General features: G+C 44.7%; 1 protein-coding gene across 1 annotated transcript in view; it reads right to left on the bottom strand.

Annotated features, from left to right (window-relative positions):
• The window catches only part of LOC142563825 (uncharacterized), a 99,072-nt gene that overhangs the window by 44,881 nt on the left and 31,731 nt on the right, over positions 1-22,460 (bottom strand). The window contains exons 10-13 of the mRNA XM_075674510.1: positions 16,301-16,455; positions 6,641-6,794; positions 2,466-2,617; positions 2,255-2,387 (exon numbers count right to left, since the gene is read on the bottom strand). Of these exons, the coding sequence (XP_075530625.1) occupies positions 2,255-2,387; positions 2,466-2,617; positions 6,641-6,794; positions 16,301-16,455 (594 nt within the window). The remainder of the gene's footprint in view (positions 1-2,254; positions 2,388-2,465; positions 2,618-6,640; positions 6,795-16,300; positions 16,456-22,460) is intronic.

Below are 22,460 nucleotides of genomic sequence, written 5' to 3'. Positions count from 1 at the left end.
TCCCTCCACTCGCTCGCTTTACTCCTCGTGCCTTTAGAACTTGCTATCCGCCTTTCTTCGCGCTAAATTTTTGCACCAATTTTCGGACAAGATGAAAAGCAGCAATGCCCATTTAGCCAGTCTGTCTGTGGCGACATCGCGAAACGTGGTGTTTCGAAACTGGAAAACAGAGCGCCCGGCCCATTTCTACTCTCGGGGGCGTGTGCAAGGTCTTTTTGTCGTTGCAGAACGGCGTTGCGTCGCGTTGATATAGCCGACGAGATTCTGACGGGACCACCTTGTTCAAGCTAGCAGGCATTCCTGTCTATAGTATGTTGTTTCGTGGTGTGTACCATGTGCCCATCTTATCGCTTATGCTACAAGTTCGGCGTACTGCGTGTTCGGAGATGTAAGTGGAAACAAGAGAAACTCAAGTCTGCAGTCAGTTGACGAATCACGATGAAATACTTATGAGTTTAAGAAAAAGAAGACTGTATTAATATATCTGGTGCTGTACTAGCAAACTAATCAATCTTTTTTGGAAGGGTCATATGTCTGAAAAACTGTAGACCAAGAAACTGAGCTTTTATGACTGGAATTTAGAAGTAATGGCCGTGCTGTTATCTGTAGGCTAGCTGTACTGGTTCTGACATTCTGATAAACCTTCGCCACACTAAAGGTTACATCAGTCGAAGTAACCTTTAAAGCAGCAACTTTTCGGTTACGTCGGCGACAGGCATCATTGCACTTTTGCACAGTAAACTACGACATTGAGCAACCTCCCAATTTTATGCAACCTATAAAATGACGCTCGAAGTGCAAACATAGGAGCACATACGCGCCCATGGCTGACGCGAACAATTCTTTTTGAGCCCCATAATTCAGGATCACTTTTATTTTCGGGCTGTTGTAAATCTCGCGAATAAAATATTTTAAGCCATGGGGGAGAAAGAAAGCAGGCAGGCACATGGAAGCTTCGCCAACCAAAATTCAAGCAAGCAAGACTTCTCAGAAAGGCAGTGGGACAAAGAGGCTATGCCATTTTGCCTGCTACTGCCTCAATTAATAAACGGTTTAGTTTGTACTTTATTTAGTTAGTTAGTTAGTTAGTTAGTTAGTTAGTTAGTTAGTTAGTTAGTTAGTTAGTTAGTAAGTTAGTTAGTTAGTTAGTTAGTTAGTTAGTTAGTTAGTTAGTTAGTTAGTTAGTTAGTTAGTTAGTTAGTTAGTTAGTTAGTATTATATTCAAAATTTAGGGACACTTCGTTATACCTCCTATACCAAACGAGTGATGATATAGGAGGCATCAACTCTTTCAGCGGTTAATTGTAAAAACAGCAAGGCGGTGGTGGTTATGTTCAAAGTTTCAAACAGAAATGCTGAGCCGTTTGCTTATAGAAACAATAATAATAATATAAATTTTTTTAGGCTCCGACAGCACTTCGTCCGGCATCTAACCACACAGTTTTACTCTAGTTCTACGGCACCTCAAATGTAACTAAATGGGAAATCGGGCGCGAATTTTGATAGAAGAGTAATAATTGGGTTTTAAACATCCGATTCAGTTGTTTTTAGTATGCCATGCCTCGCGTAATTATTTCTCCCGCATTATAAACAAAACGCGCAAAATATGGCAGTGCGGCTATTACTCGGAAGAATGAGCTCAATGCCTTTGTCCTCCTCCTGCTCCTGAACGCCGCTGCGCACTGCATTATCTTCGCACTTCACGAGGAAAAGGCCGTTCGCGTTGACCAACGTCAATAGCCATGCCTCGCTACTTTCACGTGCAAGCAGAGCCAGGCATTGAGCAGAATTAATTCTAACGAGTAACGTCTGGCACCGCTGGTATTGCGGCGCGCAGACGCGTTATCATAAGGCTATTTTCTTATTTCGCGCATTTCCTTTATAGCGTGGGAAATGTAAATTGCACGAAACATAGCACACTGAAAAAAAAACTTATTCTGGTGTTTTAAAACATAATTAGTTTTTTTATCAATATTCGTGCCCTCAATTGCGTAATTAAAACGTTAATAAATGTAATCTAATTATCGGCAGTTGAATTACAAGAAATAATCCTGCTGTGGTACGTCACTGCTGACAGAATACCATTGGTTGCATCCTCGTATGTTCAATATTTTAATTGTAAGAGTTTGGCTAACGTTAACTGGGACACCCTGTACACTGAAGTTCACTAAAACCAAGCGCGCGTAAGATATTCGGTGATTCGTTGCGCGAAGCAAGAGTATGCTGCAAGAAAATGCTGTCATAGCCTACTCACCTGCAAATGTTGTCGAGTGCTTTACCACCCACCCTTACGGCGTTTTCGACTAATCGGAAGTAGGACAAGTCACACAGGAAAAACCTGCGCATTGCTTCGGTAGCATCGCATTTGCCGAGAGCGGTGCCGGCATCTGAAAGAAGCACGAGGAACGTTCAGGAAAGGCGCAATTTGGGTGGGGCCATTATTGCAATAAATTGTATTAACGTACGGAATCGCTTCGGGCAGTTGACTTGGTACATCTTCTTGGTAGCCTCTGTAAGCTCGAGCATATACTTTGTAAAGTTCGCCCCCATATTGTCGTTCCAGCACTTCAAGTCATTCTTGGCCCGTGAGTAGCACTTCTCGTACTCACTGATGCACCTGCGCACAAGAAAAAACGAGTTGCTGCGTTTGAATCGATCGAATTGAATTTAATTGAAAAGAATTGCACAACTATCGATAAGTGTTGTCTGCACATTGACAATATCAAAATGTGACAAAACTTTTTTGTGCCGCGTATTTTTTTCCAGAGTTTCTTTGCGTCCTAAAGCTTTCTAAGGCTGGTGCTCGCAAACAAATATGCAGCTTTAGAACAGGAAGGTGAAGATAGAGGTAATTAATGAAACCGTAACTAGGCTGTTTCAGAAGTAGCAATGGAAGTGGGAGGCAAGGCACCAAGACCGCCAGTAGGTAAGCGCTCCGAAATAACAAAGGGCCTAGTAAAGAAACGACAACTCAAGAGATCAGAAAGAATTCCCTGAACTGTCAAAACTGATAAACAAAAAGAAAGTAAGGGATATTTGAAATTATAACATGGGAAATATTAAGGAAGCAGTGAAAAATGGCCGCAACATGAAATCAGTGAAAAGAAAACCGGAATAGCATAGTGAAAGTTAAGCAGGGTAATGTTATCAGCAATTTTGAAAATATAGTAAAAGCAACAGAAGAATTCTGTACCGACCTGTACACTACCCAGAGCAGCCACGCTACCTTAATTGGAAGTAGTGATTAACAGGATGGCAAAAGCTCGTCATATAACTAGGGATGAAGTTAGAAAGGCCTTGCAAGACACGTCCCGGAAGAAAGCACCAGAAGAAGACGAAATCACAGTTGATTTAATCAATGATGATAGAGATATTATGCTTTAAAAGCTTGTGGCCCTTTGTACACAGTGCTTCACGACTTCTAGTGTACCAGAGAAGTGGAAGAATGCCTATATTATACTAATCCATAAGAGGCTAGACGTTAAAGAATTGAATTATAGGCCAATTACCTTGCTTTCAGTGCTGTATAAAATATTCACAAAGATAATTTCCAGCAGATTCATGGCAATACTTGACTTCAGTCAACCAAGAGAACAGGCTGGCTGCAGGAAAGGATGTTCTACAATGGCTCACATCCATGTCGTCATTTAGGAAATCGATAAATCGGCGAGGTGCAATACACCTCTCAATATGGCTTTCATAGATTATGAAAAGTCATTTGATTCAGGAGAGATACCAGCAGTCATCGTGGCATTGCGTAATCAAACTTTAATTCTTAACCTCACCTACTCTTCCATTTCGGGAAAAAAAATTTTTTCCTGCCTACTACTCAATTTAATGTACTCTTTCAGGTTTTTACGTCTATACCAACTGTACAACCCCCTTCTTCCATGTACACTTGCCCCCGCCCGCTTCTGCGCGCGTTACCCTCCTGTTTGTTATTCCGGTTTCGGTCCCCCTCACCCTCTTCCTTCCCTTCCGCCCCTTTCTTGTAAATCTATTTGTTTGAAACCCCCTCATCAACACATTCCGAAGTCAATATGCCTTTTTCGGCGCCTCAACCCTGAGTATCGCCATTTCTGGATGCCGCCGTAACGACACCTACGATGAGCGACTGGGGCAGTGCCAATTGAAAGAGCATGCCGCTGCCTTTCAGTCACCCCATACATTGCACCGCAGACTCCTCGTCGCCATCTTAACTATTTCAAAATTACTCGACGTATTGCTGCTATGCTACTCAAGTGACTTTCAACTCATGTTTTTTTTTTTAGTTTTTTGTCTTTTGTGTTACTCGCGCACTGACAGCTTGACCGGCCGTTCTAATGCCTCAAAAACATGCCGCCAACGACTCCCCCTGAATACCTCCTAACCTTTCGCATCCCCAACACGCTCCCAAGCCCCCGTATTTCCTAAAAAATTTCATTTTTCTCTTTCTTTTTCTTTAACTGGATGTTAAAACTTTAAAACTTTAACTGGATGTTAACTAAATGTCTCGAAAGGGTACAAAAAAAAGCCGTACGATTCATATATTCTAAATTCTCTCGCTATGATTCCCCCTCACGAATAATGCATGATAATGGCATCGAAGTCCTTCAGCAGAGAAGGCAACACTTAAGAATTCGATTTCTTACCATGCTTATTAATGGAGACTTATCAATTAATCCTGCATCGTATCTGTTCAGTACAACGTCTAGGCCTACTCGACACCATCATCCGAATTCACTAACACCTTATTTTGCACGGACGGATGTATTCAAGTATTCTTTTTTTCCCCGAACTATAATAGACTGGAATAACTCGTTGTTGCCTGTTTCAATTGTTTGACTCATTGTATTACTGTTGTGTCTTACCACCTTACTTGATTGAATAATGCATTGTAATATTGTTGTGTTTAACCACCCTGCTTGGACCTGTTTTAGGTCTGCAGTATGAAATAAATAAAAAAACTCTCCCCCCCTTTTTTTTTGTCTGTCTTGGTGCCGCCCTGGCTTCCCCCACCCCCCTTTTTTTCTTTTTTTCTTCTTCTATTTCTTTTCTTTTCTCCCGCGTGCCCACTCTCACGCTCTTGTCCCCTCGTCTTGGGAATGAAGCTCACAGACGTCGGACGACAGCGCTTGTTTCCTCTGGTAATCTCTCTCTTTAAAACCAGCCGCCAGCGACAACACCCGCACGTGACGTCACTGCACTAACCCTTTAAAACTAACACGCCGAGGATGACGAGGCTGCCTTTGACGAAGATAGGTCCTCCTATCGAAACGTTGGCCAGCCTTTCTGAGGCACCTTATCCCTGTTTACAAACTTTATACCACAAGGAGTACAAGAGGCATACGTGAAGATCTTGGGAAATATTTAGGATTCCACAGCTACCTTGGTTTTCCACAAGTAGAAAATTACCTAGCAAGAAAGAGGTCATGCAAGGATACGCAATCTCTAAAAGTGTTATTCACTGCATGCTTTTAAGTACTCAAGCTAATAGACTGGAAAGGCTTAGGAGTAAGGATCAACGGTGAATATCTCAGCAACCTTCGGTTTGCAGATGATATTGTCCTGTACACAACACTAAAGATGAATTGCAACAAATTACTAAGGACGTTAACCGAGAAAGTGCAAAAGTGCAGTTGAAGATTAATATCCAGAAAACAAAGGTAATGTTCAATAGCCTGGCAAGGAAACACAACACTAAAGATGAATTGCAACAAATTACTAAGGACGTTAACCGAGAAAGTGCAAAAGTGCAGTTGAAGATTAATATCCAGAAAACAAAGGTAATGTTCAATAGCCTGGCAAGGAAACATGAATTCATGATCACCAATCAGTCTCTAGGGTATGTACAGGAATACGTTTATCTAGATCGATTACTCACCAGGGAGCTGGAACATGAGAAGGAAATTTGCAGAAGAATATAATAATGGGTTGGAGTGCATACGGAAGGCATTACGAAATCCAGAAAGGGAGCTTACCACTGAAGAGTTGAAGAGAAGCGTATAATCATTGCATTCTTCCAGTGCTAACAAAGGGGGCAGAAACTCGGAGTTTAACAAAAAAACTCGAGAACAAATTGAGGACCACGCAAAAAGCTATGCAACGAAAAATGTTAGGCATAACGTTAAAATACAGGAAGACAGCGGTGTGGATCAGAGAGCAAACGGGGATAGCCGATACTCTAGTTGACATTAAGAGAAAGAAATGGAGCTGGGCATGCCATGTAATGCGTAGGGTAGATAACCGGTGGACCAGCAGGGTTACAGAATTTGTGCCAAGAGAAGGGAAACGCAGTCGAGGAGGGCAAGAAGCGAGGTGGGGCGATGAAATTAGAAAATTTGCAGGTGTAAGTGGGGATGATATAGCGCAAGACAGGGGTAATTGGAGATCGCGGGGAGAGGCAGTGGCCCTGCAGTTGACCTAAAAATCGGCTGCTGGTGCTGCCGGTGGTGCTGCTGCTGGTGCTGCTGCTGTTGTTTATGATGATAATTCGAAGAGGATAACAATACCGCAGGAAATGGTTCTAAGCTGTCGCTAACACCAACCGCAGTATTCAATACTTCTCATCCCACTGAATGCTGATTTGGTTCAGAGATACACGATGGAGACAATATAATTCCTTAGAAAGAATATGAAAACCTTGACTGCTTTCACATACTTGCATGGGTCATCCGCCATTTCAATGCTTGCTTGCAACGCAATCCCACAAGCAAAGAACCTTCGCAGCAGTTCTTTCTGCTGACACTCATGTGGGCCCGGAGCTGGACGTTGCCCAGGAGGTGGGGCAATCGTTTTCGGTGTCCTTGATGGTCCTGAAAGATTTAGGCAGAATATCACTTAAAATTGCTCCATTGAAATGACAAAGCCACCGTGTAAACCACCTCCATCGCTTAGTAGCACTAAAGTTCAAGACTTAACTGAAGGAGAATTCTGCATAAGGCTGAATTGGGAAGGCTAGCGAGAACCTTGGCGTTTTTACGGCAGGCAGAATGGGGGCGGTTTGACCGAGTTGGTACTCCATGACGAATCCTTGACATTCCTGTTGCTGTAATAAAATTAGCGAAGGCGGCTGGGCAATGACAACTCAGAATGAGTAAAGTGAAGAATGAGCTTTACTTATTCAGAGTTGCGCTAATGTCAAAGATACGCTTACGGTAGGCGTTTTCTAGCCGAAGTGTTGTGCGTCCGTTTTCCGCTTTGTGTCGAGTCCATCAGCTTGTGATCGCGCAAACTGTTCACTAAAATGAAGGCTAGGAAATGAGACATTGGAATTATAATTTCTGTTACGTTTTATTTAAAGCGACCCTAAATAAGTTGAACAACATGAAGTACGTACGAGAACGTCCACATGAGCAACAAGCCTTTGAGAGAATAAACTTGTTCGCGGGCGTCTCTTGATAGAACATGTAGCAGCGCTTATTGGTTTTCACACTTGCAGGTTTAACAAGTGCACGCCTTATACGGTACAAAAGAAGCCAGGCGCAGGACCAGCGCTTATCCTGTGTCTTTATCCCTGTGAGAGGGTATACCTCCTTGACTTTGTTTATGCGACAGTAATCGATGCGAAAAGCAGTACGTGTCAGGCTCTTAAATAGCTGGATGATTTAGTCGCGCAGCATTTCGTGGAATCGTTACTTTACAGTTTCTCATTATTTTGTCTAAAATCGGTACAGGTATTGACGGAGTGGTCTGCTGAATTCTTCTTTTATCATGCGATGGTCGGCAATTCTCGCTTGTCGAATCTTCGATGACGACGAAATAGTCTCTGTACTGAAAAAGTAGACTTCGGAGTTGTTCGCATTTATGCCTCAGAAGATCTGGAATAATGTCGAAGGTGGGCTCTTACATTTGAGTCACGAAGACAGGGGACGGAGATTTAGAGGATTGATGAACTGCTGACTGCCACAGCTTCTCCCATGTATGCGATCGTTGTGCCCTTTTGAGGCGTTTGTATTCTAGGCTAAAGTGTCACCATCACCTTCGCTTTACCTCGATACAGTTGAGCGATTTCCCTTGCGACGAAAACGTGTGAGCAGCGTTATGTAGGTAGCCCTCGATGATGCCTTACATGCCTACGTCTACTTGGCGCCGACGGAAATTATGATGTTGGTGTGGGGCGGGATGCCGGCTTGATTTTTGACTACGTTCAAGGCCCAGTAACTGATAGTCGTATCCCGTTTGGTTCGTAGACAATCTTCTCGACTTCGACGTTAAGTCAATGACTACACCGTGTTGGCTCAGAAAGACCACGACCACGATTGCGTTCTGTGAGCAGTGCATCAAGACTACAAAGGTCGTCGGGTAAGTTTGGTTATAAACCATAAACCTCTGTGCAACTTCCACTCTACGTTATTAGCTGGCCTCCAGTTGGGCGAATTTGATGGCCATTCCATGCAGAATCTACTTTTTACAGCTTGTCGGTGAAAAGCCTACTGAGAAAGTAGTCGGCTCCTGTGCTCCCACATCTTTTTGTTTGGTGAAAATAAAATACTGACTGACTGACTACAGCAGTGACCTTATGTCCGTCGGTAAGCACGTCGAGGTCTATGCTCCTTACCATTAGTTGCAGTTGGATTACGGCGTCGGCTCTCGGCTGTGTCACACTTTCCAGCTGTTGTTAAGTCGCGTCGTCATGTCTTCGCTGAGAATTTTTTTTCTTTGGTCCGAAGCTTCGTCTGAATAGCGGCTTGTTGTCAATATGTCCTCAACATGATTCTTGCAGCATTGTCATCAGGGGCGGATAATCTTCGGCATTGCGACAAACAGCAATCGCACCTGTACTGGTCCCCAGTGACCCCACTGGCATCTAGTGGATATCCTTTGGACACCCACTTTAAGAGCATGGATATCAGTGATATTTGCTGAGTACATACAGCAGACGTCCGTCGCATGATCATTTGGCTGCACTTTGCACGCCCTATGGATATCTCTTGCATGTGCTTGAGGGAACTCGTGAGGGACAATTAGTGACCACTGTACTTGTTCTTTGGCTATGTCAAAAATTGAGGCCACCGCGGTCGAGGACGCCGGGAACATCCTTCCCAACTCCTCGTGCACAACTGCTCTTCATTCACTCAGCATTCATAGGTTTATTGCCCGATCCAGATTTTAAGCGTCTTTTCCATTGTTCTGATCTCCAAAGAAACTCTGGCACTGTCTTTCGTGGGTTGCACATCACTCCGGCGAAACAATACCGGTTCACGCTCTGCATCAGAGAAGGAATTTTACGTTGTTCCGTCATGTCTTCGACGGCATGGCGCAACAGGTGGATCATCTCTTCCGTGAAGATAGACATGTTATCATTTGGTAGCTGCGCTCGGACACTTGGGAGTCTAGCCCTAGTCTAGTCTGCGGGCCGTTTTATTCGCACGAAGTCTGTGGAAACCTTAAGTTCTGTTAAGCGGTGTCATGTCGGCAGGGTGGACTCTAGTCTCTCGAACTATGGCTGAGAGGTGTCCTATAACAAAAAATAAACATGGCGCAGCTACTCGTCACCGTTTCAGGCCCAGTTCTCCAGCCAGCTGTCTCCAGTGAGATCCGAGGTAGTCCGACGAAAATCCACGTAAAACCGGCAGCTCCACTGATTGCAGCGCGAACAATGCAAGTGGCGCTACAGCTGTCATCATAGCTGTTTAATTTGCTTTCGTCGGGTAAGGGGGTCCATACTCCAGTGGGAATCCTTGTAGCCTAACGCTAGCTCCCATGTCCGGGGCGAGAGTGGTGTCTCACCGCTTAGGCTCGGTGCACTGCTTTACGGGTGCGCCCGAAGCATGAAATAAGCCTTGCCGCCAAATGTCTCGTTGTAGTAACGGTGAATAAATAAATGCAGCCAAATGTGCGCGCTAAAAAATGAAACTTCTTATAGGGCGTACTACTCTACAGAAAGACAAGCAAAACTCGAAATCGCCACGACAGTGGCAATCACAGTCGTCGGTTGTCGAACCTAAACCAAAGGGTGAAGCCCGTCCGCTATTCATACAAGTATCACCGTAAGTTCCAGAGTAATTTCTGCTGCTTGCGCTCATGCGCGAATATCTAGCACTATTCGCAATCTGATAAGAGAACTCTCTGTCGCTATATAAAAGGCGACAACACTCAGATTCAAATACAGCAGACGAACTTGAAACAGGGATAATACGGTAAAAAACGAACGTCGGAAAAAAAGTAAAACGACCACGTGGGGTGACGCATGGAACCCTGTGGAAGTAACCTCGCAAGATTTCTCAAAACAATGTGACTTGGGTTACGTCTTTTATCCAAAACTTTCAATCAGCTTTTCATCGATATCAATTAGAAACTCAGTCCAGATTATCTGAAAAATTTAAACACTATTGGCGAGATTGCTTTGTGCTTTAATATTTTAGAAAACTTGTTACTAGTGCCTGTTGCAAAGCTGTTTATTTACGATTGCTACTGCTGACTTAGGCCTTGGTTCTCTTCCCCGGACTGTTAGAGGCACGCTTCTGGAGACTTAACAGAAACGCCAATGCAGTTCGCGGTACATTTTAAGGTCGCATGCATCGAAACACGTGCCTGTATTAGGATTTCTGTTAAGCAGGTATGACTTTACTACTGGTCGGCATCAATTTCGCAACTAAAACATGTGCCATATAGTAAATAATTGATCTGCATAAACAGCAGTGCCTAGATATTACAGTTTCATTTAAAAGAAAGTTTTTGCAATTATAAGACAAACACCTGATGCGTGCATATATATATATATATATATATATAAGAACATTTTATATTTACGACGGTGTGTGCGCGTGCGTGTGTGCCAAGTTTTAGTACAGTAAATATAACAATTTGAATTTCTTTTTTAATAATTGCTAGAATCTTTTGAAAAACATTTAAGAAGAATTTCTTTTTTTTACTTTATCGAATATGTTTCTTTCGAATATACCTGGTGTCCCAGTTAGCTTGGATCAAGATTTTAAAAAACCCGAAAGCTCTAGAGAAATCGTACCGTCTGCATAGTAGTGACATTCGTGTGTACTTAGTGAACTTATTCATTATTGCTTAGATCGCAAACATGTCAAATACAAAGTTGTAGGGCATCCTAAATAACCTTCGAATCCAGTATTTATTTCGTGCTGAAGTGTGCCTGGTAGTTTCAAGAAAAAAAAGCACGCGAAATACACGAAACACAAACAAAAAAATAAACCAAAAGCAGGTAAGGCATCTCAGCCGCCCACAAAGAAACATCCAAAGGTGCAACTGGTTCAGCCATTTACCCTTTCCGTCTCTTGAACTACGGAAAAGAGGCAAAACGAATCAGTCTTTTACCTATTTCTATCTTTGTCGCAAGCTTTTTTATGTGAGAACAGGGCGAAATCATGGAGGTGCGTTTAACATTCACGTTTTACACCAGTTCTCAGTGGTTATTTTCCACTGCCACTTATAGCACGTGCTCAAACAGGTCACCATCTAAACCAATACAATACTTGCTCCTTTCCAACTCTTGTGCTGTTGCAGCTTTGACCGACGACGTTGCAATCTCGCGGCAGACTCTGCTTATTTTTGCCTTCAGGGCGTCCGGTGTGGTAGCTTCGCTGCTATACACGCGATCTTTCACGTAGCCTTACAAGAAGAACACCAGCGGTGTCATGTCCGGCGACCTTGCAGGCCAGGGTACAGGTCTGTACAGGAAAAAGCTTGAGTCACGCTAGAGACTAACTACTATGCGCAGGAGCACCATCGTGTTGAAACCAGATGTTCCGAAGGGGCGCAAATGGAATGTTGCAGAAATGTCGTTGACGGGGTCCTCGAAGATGTCGTTGACGTAGCGTTGCGTCGTTAGTGTATTGTCAAAAAAGATGGGTCCGATGATGCTGCCATCAAAAATATCGCACCACACATTAAATTACCAATGGCATTGGTGTCGTGTTTGTGCCAGCCTGTGGGTATTCCAATCATTCCAGTAGTGCGCGTTGTGAAGATTAACTTGCGCGTTTCTGCAGAAATTAGCCTCATCCGTCCAAAGCATGTGAGTGAGAGTAAGAGCGCCTTGTCCTGTCGTCTTTCTTGTGTCCGTTGTTTTGCGCTAAACAAAGTAATTATGGATTCGCACCAACTAGCCCGCCAACGCATTGTGCTGAGAGTCAGAAAGGCTGGTTCTTCTTCACACATTGTGAAAATCCAATTGGCAAAGTCAAGTCTTTTTTCAAAATCTGTCTTCAAGTTTTTGATGAAGATGTACATGGTACGGGTGCATATAACATTTTTTTTTAAATCCTCCACACTGATGACCTTGAGCTTCCGGCCTCCGCACTGGCGACGCGCACACTACCGAGAGGGTTAGCAGCAAAGAAAGCCAAAACATCCGTTTCCGCTTCTTGAACTACACCGTCGCAGTCCTGTGTCGCTTTCTTGTGACGCTACTTCTCTCGCAAAGGACTTCGTACGTTCTAAGTATTGTTGACGGACTAGGGCGTCCTCCCCAATGCCACATTCGAAATATAGCTTGGCTGCCTTCCTCTTGTCGCCATGCGCCGCCCCCAGAGCCAGGATCATTTTAGCCTTCAGATAATTCGTGAAGGGCATGACTGTCTTCTTGAAGAGCAGGCCACTGACGTGGTACCGTTGAGATCTCCCGTTATTAGACAGTTTTACAATAGCGTCTGTCGCCTTACGTACGTTAAACGTAAGCACCTTTGCGAGACGATACGGTGCTCGTCCTTTCCAAGTCTTTTAGTTTAGCGTACAGAAACGGAGACATAAGTAGGACGTTATAAAACAGGGCGCCGTCTGGTGCCTCGTGCCAAACGTATCCAAGCCAAGACGATCCATTAGCAACCATCCTGCTGTTGCTATGTGGCCGCGTCTCGTTAGGCCTACGGGTGCCAGAATCGCCGAATGACCTCAAAAAAATGTATGCGCTATGCGCTCATAACTAACTTTTCAGGTGAGTTTAGAGAAAGCGAAAGCTCATTACAAAAGGTACTGGCGATCAACGCCAGTGAGAGCGTATCCATCACCACAGTTGACGCTGAAGCGGAAGCCATGGGTGCAGCCATGTTTGACAACGCTATTTATTAGCGTCCGTAAGCATTACGAACGTTAAACTCGCAAAATAATGTACGTTATCATAGCGCACGCAAACCACAGAAACCCAATAACGTTCGAAGCATGCGCAGTGAGGACGATGCTATTTCTTTACGTACGTAATGCGTTTACGTTTGGTGACGCGCAAAGAAAAAATAATTTACGTAATCGACAACAGCATATGCTGGCCGTACAGATCCGCCAAAACACATTAGATGGACATAGCCTGCGCAAGGTTTGCTTCTATTACAAAAGGGAACAAAAGTAACATACATTCCGGGCGCATCTATCTACAGAACAAGATGAGTGCCCAAATTAGTCCCAAGGGCGCCGTCACGGTATCCCGGCTTGAGCACGAAACAAATGCTTGATTCGGAGGTTATCTGAGGTGCCCTACAATTTTATAATATAGATTTTTGCGATTCAAGCAATATTTAAAAAGTTCACTAATTAAACGCAATTAATTAAATACTTCGTGATGAAAAAAATACTGGCTGTATGTACACACGATTACGGCTACTATGCAGCAGGTATGATTTCTCTACCAGCTCTTGGGTTCATATGAAATCTTGGTCCAAGTTAACTGGGACATCCAGTATAAGAGGTAAAAACACTTATTGCAGTCACGATGGAGACAGAACAATGGACGTGAGGACTGTTCCGAATGATCCTCCTACAGGATACATCTTCTGTTGTTTCACAGTGGCACCAGGTCCTGAGTCAACACGCAGAAAAGTTAACTCCTGCTCAATAATTCTGAGATATAATAAACATGGCTCACTTTCGGCAGTGTATACTTATACAAATTCTTTCCAACTTATTATTTGGCCAGTCTCGCCATGTTTTTGCAACCCTTTAAAACAATGGATGGCAGGTGCTCCAATATAACACATATTTCAGCAATCGCCAGCTGCACCTGGTAACATGTTTCATTGTTTCGTTACTGTCACTGTCATGGTGCTAGTTAAATTCAAAGCAGTTGTCTGTCATTTACGAGCGCGTCAGTTGTTTGCACGTGTGACTGAAAACGGAATTATATGCATTTGTCGGTATACAGGATATCCAAAGTTAAACTAACAGTAACTTTGTCATTCAGGAGCATGGATGTTGGCGCGGCATCAAGCCCCCCTTCTTGCGTAGTTTACTGGGTATGGAATTTCGCTTTCAAGCTGAACTACACGAATAGAAGCTGCACTCTTGCTATCGGCAGGCGAAAGCAAGCGACGAGTGACTTTTCCCTTTCCCTCACGTTCATGATCGCTCAACGTTGTGCCGAGATCCTCGCCCCTAAATAGAACATTAGCTGACTGAATACCAAACGTGGTCATGAATATCTCGCAACAGAATCACCCTAGCAGAATCAAAGTGAAGTTGTCTTCAAGTACGACTGTCTTCATCTTTCAAATATAAACATACCATAATCGTGCTAAGCAAAAAAGTTTGTCAAGAAGCTTTTGCTGGTCATGCGTTACCACCTGTGCAAGTAGGTTTTGCGTAGCTAGCATCGCGTTTTAATAAAATTACTGGTAGTTTAACTTTGAAAGCTACCTGAGCCTGTTTTATTTTATCATAGGGAATCCGCGCGAACTTATATATATATATATATATATATATATATATATATATATATATATATATATATATATATATATATATATATATATATATATATATATATTATATATAGCGAGATGTGCATGACCAGATTTGGTATTCAGTCAGCTAATGTTCTATTTAGGGGCGAGGATCTCGGCACAACGTGAAGGCGTATATATATATATATATACATATACATATATATATATATATATATATATATATATATATCATATTGAATTTGAGCTAACTTAATGTATTCTGTTGATTTAAAAAGGAGAGCATGTTCGATATTACATTCTATATTCCATTCACTGTATTGTGGTCGTTTTTCTCGGATGTTTGTATACGAGTTGATTCGTAATTTTCCCTGTTTGAGCACCCCTATAAAAAGGTAGAAAAGAGCGCGGCTTCTAAAAGTGCAATAAGTACTTTCCAATCTTCAGAAATTATCGCCTCTTCGACTAACGGTGCCCTTTCCGCATTGCAAGACTGCGTGACCACCAAAACTTCGTTGACCACCTCGCTTCAATTTGCGTGCTCTAGTGTGCATTCGTGTCTCTATGCAAGCACCTGGAATCATCTGAACGCAGGCCGAAGTGTTGGTTTGTCGTTCGTCGACGCGCGCAGCGATCGTCTTGTCGCAGTTCTTATGCAGTTGAATGAAATGCGCTTCAACAGCCGCTGTGCTAAAAATGACTACAAAATTACGATCCACTTGTGTATTCATTGGTTGCAAAGGTGAAGTGCAGCATCGAAGCGCCGGGAAACGCCGGGCTGCGTGCATCTGCGGCAGTGTGTGTTCACAGCGCCAGCCACTCGGGGGTTCGCACGAAAATGGGTTATTTCAAATAATAACGGACGCGCACCTACGTCGGTGCCTGTTGATGCATAGAGCCACACTGAGTCCGTGGCCCTTAGCGAGAACATGGAGCTAAGTGATCCATGTTCGAGTGAACATGATCCAAGTGATCCTGCATTCGAGCGCGTCGCTGCGCAGTCACGTAAATGTGCAGTTATGCTTTCATCTGAGGCGTATAGATCTGAAGCAGCACATTTGTGCCTCGATCAGCTGTGAAAGGAGGCGTTTCAAAAGCGCAACGTGCCCAGCTACAATTTACTTCCACCACTTGCTACACGGTGTGATACGGCGCTGTTGTCAGCTCAGAAAATTGTAGCTGACCAACTGTTTCCTCACACTCGTTTTGCGTTACTGCCTGAAGTAACTCCCCGCACAATATGTAACATTTCGACTTAAGCAGACCGAGAACTCCCTTGTTTAACCAGTAGTCACCCCTGAAACCCGAAGTAGTGTCAGTTCCCGTTATCAATGAAACGCCGCGTCACAGGGACGCGCACTGGGCGGAACACCAGGTGCTGCGGTCTGCAGCGCCTCCCGTGTGCACGCACAGCAAGTACTGGGAGCACAACGGAGAGATCGAAGGCGACTACGACTATTGTACGTCACGTATACGTCTTGCAGATATTTCTGAAGCCATGCTTTTTTTTCAACTGAAAGGACGTTCCACAAGGGGCAAAATATTGCAGGGCTCGTTTAAGCTTCATATATTGTGACTAAGAAGTTGATATATAGCGCAGTAGTGCAAGTGATAGAAGTGATGCAGGTGAAAACTCGATTGCAGCTACAGGATGCAGCGATATATACGGGACAGCTTACGTGAAAACCGGGTAGTCAGCTGGCATGTGTGTTTATACTTCTTCAACAGGACATCCGTGAAGTAATGGACATCCGCAAGCAACGCATTTGACGCTGACTGACATCCAGTATCAGCCAAGGCTATTCGTTCACACTCCAAGAACTCATTCACGTAACTGGAAGGAAAATATTGGCATTGTTATGAAATCGTAGAAGATTCTCGTTCAACCCATAATCCTATGAAATAAGTAGCAGCACCTCCGTCGTACGATGGGGTGAAGATAGTTCAGCACAATGTGTTGGCGGGCTAGTTGGTGCGGATCCATAAATACTTCGTTTAGCGCAAAACAACGGACACAAGAAAAGGCGACAGGACAAGGCGCTACTCTCAACTCGTTGAGTAGCGTTGAGTTGAGAGTAGCGCCTTGTCCTGTCGCCTTTTCTTGAGTCCGTTGTTTTGCGCTAAACGAAGTATTTAGGGGTGAAGAGATCCCGCGCTCCATAAACGCACTGTTCGAAATACACTTCCGTTCTCAATCTTCGCAAAAACAGACAACCATACAGTTTTCTGTTTATTATGAAGACGGCTAGTGCCTGCGGACAAGCAGCGATGTTGAGACTATTGCGCGCAGCGCCTGATCTAGCCCTGTGAGAATCAAGTTTTTTACTGCAAGTTTCAATTCACAGCAATGGCTTATTTCCAGAAAAATACACGCACACATATTTAGGTGACAATAAAGCGACAAAAAAAATCCAACAGAACCCATCTCACGATGAATGTCGACGTTAATGCGATTAGCGTGAAAGCAATGTAAAGACACGCCGTATTGCCACCGCGGACACACGAAGTGACACTCTCGTTGCCATCTACAACTCTTAATCATACCGCGACACGCTATATCTTCTTGCAGTCACTTCATCCCAGTTGATATTTCTTAGTATCCCAAGTATCGAGGCTGCAACTTGGTTAAAGTGGCTCCCCATCAGGCGGCCGCGTTTGACGCGGAGGCGTCTGCTGTTGATTAGGGGTAAGCGGGAAGGCGTGAGGTGAACTGTGTCCCATGTATGTATAAACGGCTGTTCGAGTGGAACCGACTGCTAGTCTGCGCGCTGCTAGCGCGGCTGCCGAGTTGTGCGGATCTTCTCTCGCGTGCCGCAACGTCAACTTCGTCCAGCTCCCCATCCCACAATGCAAATACACCGCAAATAAAAAAAAATCACGTAAATACACCCCCCCTCCTCAATCTTCCTCTCCAACGAGGAAGCCGCAGAATGCACGAGCCATCCCTAGAAGTGCTGGGTGAGCGGCCGCTGCGTTGTGGGGAAGCCGTAGGGAGCAAGGACTGCTTCCCGCAAGTTAAAGCCCTGGGGGTGGCAATATGAATTTGCGGCATATTTCGTCTGGCAGTTATCACTGCGCGTGATGGTGTCGCGTCAAGGGGTCAGTCACATAGTTCACAGGGAATTGACTGTCTAACTGGATGAACCTGAAGTCCGGCATGTCGATGCAGAAACGCCGTACGCCGCCCATCCGGGAGACGTGTGCCGATGCGCGTAAAGCGCCCTTGGCCGAGTCACTGCGATAACGCTGGCCCGTATTTTAAGACGCTTAATTTCATTTTCCACTTTTATCATATGCCGCGCCGATAATGCGATCCGTGGCGGCGCATGGCGCGCGGCTGAGATAATAATAATAATAATATTTGGGGTTTTACGTGCCAAAACCACTTTCTGATTATGAGGCACGCCGCAGTGAAGGACTCCGGTAATTTTGACCACCTGGGGTTCTTTAACGTGCACGTAAATCTAAGCACACGGGTGTTTTCGCATTTCGCCCCCATCGAAATGCGGCCGCCGTGGCCGGGATTCGATTCCGCGACCTCGTGCTCAGCAGCGCGGCTGAGATAGGCGAGATGGCTGGTGGCTGCATCTGAGCTGTCTTTCCGCGCGCCTAGTGCCTTTGGTTCGTGTAATCTCAAGTTTCGGAGACTGCGAGATGCAACAGAAATGTTCGCTCCCGTCTGTTTGCGCGCTTCATCACGCTAGCGTTGTGACAGCTAGAGTTCCCGATAATCGAAGGCGATCCGATCATGTTTGCCTACTTACTTGTGTAGTGATCTTTCTTTCTTACCTTCTTTCTTTCTTTCTTATATATTTTGCTATCGCTATCAATGCTTCGCCTTTCGGGCCAACTACGACTTTTTTCAAGTCAAGGAAGGTCACAGCACCTCTGAAGCGACGTTAGGCGGCGAGTTCAGTTAGTGCCGCTCATGTACCGCAGTGGCAACATAGCACTTGTTTCTGCCGCCGTGCATATAAGGCTGAGACACTCAAAGGGGTTGACTGAAGACTGCGCTTTGCCATTGTTCAAACCATCGGAGGCTGCTATTTTGCCGTGGTCGCTTACTTTGTATAAGAGAGTGCAGACGTGTTTAACAAAATCTGGTTCGGTATGGCAATTTGTTCTGAATTGTTAGAAACTAATAAAGAACACTGATAGCGGGAGCCCGTTGCGACCGGATGCTTAGCACCCGACAAAATGGAAGGAAAACAATATAGACACGTGGTGGCCAAAGCTCACGTTTACTGGTATCTCTTACATCGTTGTAATTGGCCATCGTCTTTGGCAAGCCTAAGCGTCACAATCTGGTAAAAATGGAATCTGAAAAAAATTACGTGCCTCCGCGTGACGTGGCAGTTCGAAGCCAAGTTGAGCAGATAGGTCTAGAAGATGTGACATAGAACGGTAGCTCTGCGTCGTGCTGCATGCATACCCCGAATTGAAACGGCTGATTTGCACTTCGGTCTGACCATATGTGGCTCACAGGCCTTGTTCGCTTTATTAGTTTAAGTAGCAGATCTAAAGTAGGCATTGGGAAGCATATCGGCTTACGTATACGCACGCTATCTTTTGCATTACGCGCCAACTGCTTTTTATTGAGCCAAAGCATTTAGCGTTAGCCATGGTTAAGCGATGCCTCTACTAAAAGCCCTTCTTCGGGACATGCGTGCGGCGCGGTCGGAGCAGTTTTGCGTGCGTCGACGACGAACGTAATAAATGGCAAATCCAGATGTGGGACCCAGGGGGCCCGCCTTCCGCCCCCTCTTCTCTTGCCCCCTAGAAACAATCCAGGAGCTCTACAGCGATAAGAAAATTAAGCATGCAGTGAGCTCCTCCTCCTTGCTGCTACCCTGGGTAGCATCGTATGCCATTGGCCATAACACTATTAAAATCGTCTGTTGCCACCGGTGCGACACTTTCCTGAGACGCTATAGGACCACAGTCATATAAATCCGCAAAGTTTTTCGTACGCAAGTACTCTTTGACGCTGGCCTGTTGCCATCGTTAATTTGATGTCCAGCGCCTGGATTGCTTGAAATATTTTCCTACGGAGAATTCTAGCGTAACATCTGTTGCGAATACGGGCCCAGAGTTCTTGGATTATTCTAGTTACAAAACTAGGCCTTGAACTACGGGTCTCCAGGGTACCATATTGTAGCTTCCGCCGGGAAAAAGAAAGAAAGAAAGAAGAAACTTTGGTTCGGCGTGTTTTAATGCTTATCGCCTCGAAAGAGCAATCGTTTTATTGTACTGTGCGCTTCTAAAACCCTTTTCTCTCCTTTGTCTTGTTGTGGTGCTCGATGTAGAGCTGCAAATTTCTGTGCGCCGTGATAACACTTTCTTTTACCGCACCTTATTTAAAGAGACGCTAAAAAGAAACACTAAATCACTTTAGACTGACGACGTCTTATTTGAAAACTATTTATCAACTTCAGTATAATAGGTTGGTAATAGGTCTGCTGATAACAGAGGGTAATGTTTTTTTAAATTTTGCGCGGAAACCACAGCGTCAGTGTGACGTCACGAATTTCGAGGTATCTTTTCTTATTTAGACCGGATGTTGGCTCAGTAAATGTTCCCAAAATTCGCCACGTTCAATGGCTGGCTTCTGTAGAACATAAGCCCTATAGTAGACGCCGTCACGATCCACGAAGTAACGGCGAGCTGGTGCGGAAACTTGACGGTGGCGTCGCCACCCGTCTTCCATTTTGGCGCCTTTTCTGGTGCGCTAAGCCTCTTCTAGTGGTAAGAGTATAGTGTATTTGGTGTTTAATAAGGTCAGTTTACTGAAACAGGTGAAATAATTTTTTTCTCTTTAGTGTCCCTCTAATCATTAAAACTTCTATCTGGGCGAGTTGGTGCATACTTAATTTGAAAATTATAACAGCGCTAACGCATGCAACCACAAAAGAAACGCTTCTGTCTCGTCCTTGGTGTTTTGTGGTTGCATGTGTTAGCACTGTTATAATATTCAAATCAAACGTCCCTCTAGGGTCAGCGTAAACGGGGAGCGTCGCAACCCGCGTGATGTCAGAGCGAACACTTACGGCAATTGTCGCAGATGATGCCCCCTAGACGACCTCGTACCACCATCGTGCTTAAATAATGTACACCTGGGCTCGTTTGCTAGAACACGTGTAACCCGGGGTTAAATTTACACCTCAGCAAATAAAAATTGGGTCGTCGACAATAGAACTATGTCCTCTCTAGCCGCTATTGTTTTGAAACATGAATGCTGCTAGCTCCGTAAAGGTCATGATAACTTAAGAGCCGAGCACGCGGTAAAACCACTGATTAAGATGTATGTACATCATTATGAATAGAGTGATTGGGGCACTTAGTATTAATTGAGGCTGGAGCATCGCTGCCGTGCGAGCACCTTTCCCGCGACCGGGGTGAAACCCGTTCGAGATCTGCTATGAAGAGCAGCTGCGCGCGCCGGTACTGTTTCGGAAGGCGGCACGCGGCTGTCTGAGCTGTTGGGATAGTTTCAGTGGTCGCTTTACACGTATGGTCCTACGGGGTAGTGTGATTGTTATCAGATAACACGAGCCACGCGCCTGTAGCAGGCACGCACCTGCAGAGTAGGTACGACCTGCTGATGCTGCGGCCGAGTAGTGGTTTCCTTTCCTTTATTTATTTTTTTTGCAAATTATGTGCGTGTAAACCTATCCTAGCGTTAATTCGCTCTTGAAACGGGGCCCTAACTGCAAGATCTGGCAACCATGTGCAAATCTTTATCAATGTTGTGTTTTGTTTTACTTATCTCTTTTTTCTACAGTGAGGGCGCTTTTCCTGCGTGCAACGCAGAGGGCAAGAAAGGCGTCAGAGAACGGCGACTTCAAAGGGATTGTGGCATCCTGTGTAATTTTCTTTCGTTCTTGTACAGTGGCCAGGATGCACACTATCCATAACTGAAGCCACTTTGGGTTCTTACGAACCACCTCTTGCGAACGAATTTCTTTTAAAAAAATCATCCAGCGCTCTTGCAATGATGAAAGAACGGCTCCTTCCCAAAGCAGTCGTCCTCTCGTCGTTGCGAGTTTGAGATGGCACGCAACTACATGCGAGCCATTGTTCTCGACTGAAGACTATCTGAAAGTCACTTAAGTTTCAGTGCCCGTAGATGGGTGCCATCGATTTGAAATCTTAAAATTAAAAGAAAATGCCGAACTTTGATATGACAGTACATTACCGCGCAACGTCAAGCGCGTCTGAACGGCTGTCTCACTCCTTTCGATAGAAAAGACGGGGAATGCGGGAGATGGCAATTCAAGACGATGAGCAAAACGTGAACAAGGTGAATGCAGGAGCCAACGTTTCGACAAGTGGACTTGTCTTCTTCAAGAAGAAGAAACTTGTCGAAACGTTGGCTCCTGCATTCACCTTGTTCACGTTTTGCTCATCGTCCTTTCGATAGAGTCGTTAATAGGGGCTTTGTGCGCCACACTTGTAAGATTCCCATACTGATAGCTCAAACTCGTAGCTGGAAAGAAGGTCGCCTACAGCGTACATTTACGCCACCAGGTAGTGACGTGGTAAGAGCTTAGCTGGGAGTTCCAGGTTGATTCTCGTGTACACATATCGCTAAGACTGCTGTCGCAAACCGGGGCTGCGTTCACCGCAGCGCATCTTTGGCTCGCGGCTGCGACGAAAATTGTCGATTTATATTTCGCCCGCGGCTTTTTTAGTTATACAATATTACCGTTTCCAAAAATGCATACGAACGTATTGTAGATTTTCCCAGCCGACAGGATGCAATAGGAGCAAGGGTGCAGTACACCTATCACCAATATGACTGAAACAGCGATATGGAAGAGCTAGAACTATCCCAGAAAT

Source organism: Dermacentor variabilis, chromosome 1, assembly GCF_050947875.1.
Source record: "Dermacentor variabilis isolate Ectoservices chromosome 1, ASM5094787v1, whole genome shotgun sequence".
Taxonomy (NCBI): Eukaryota; Metazoa; Arthropoda; class Arachnida; order Ixodida; family Ixodidae; genus Dermacentor; species Dermacentor variabilis.
The sequence above is the reverse complement of the archived record's forward strand: the minus strand, read 5'-3'. Positions and strand labels throughout refer to the sequence as shown.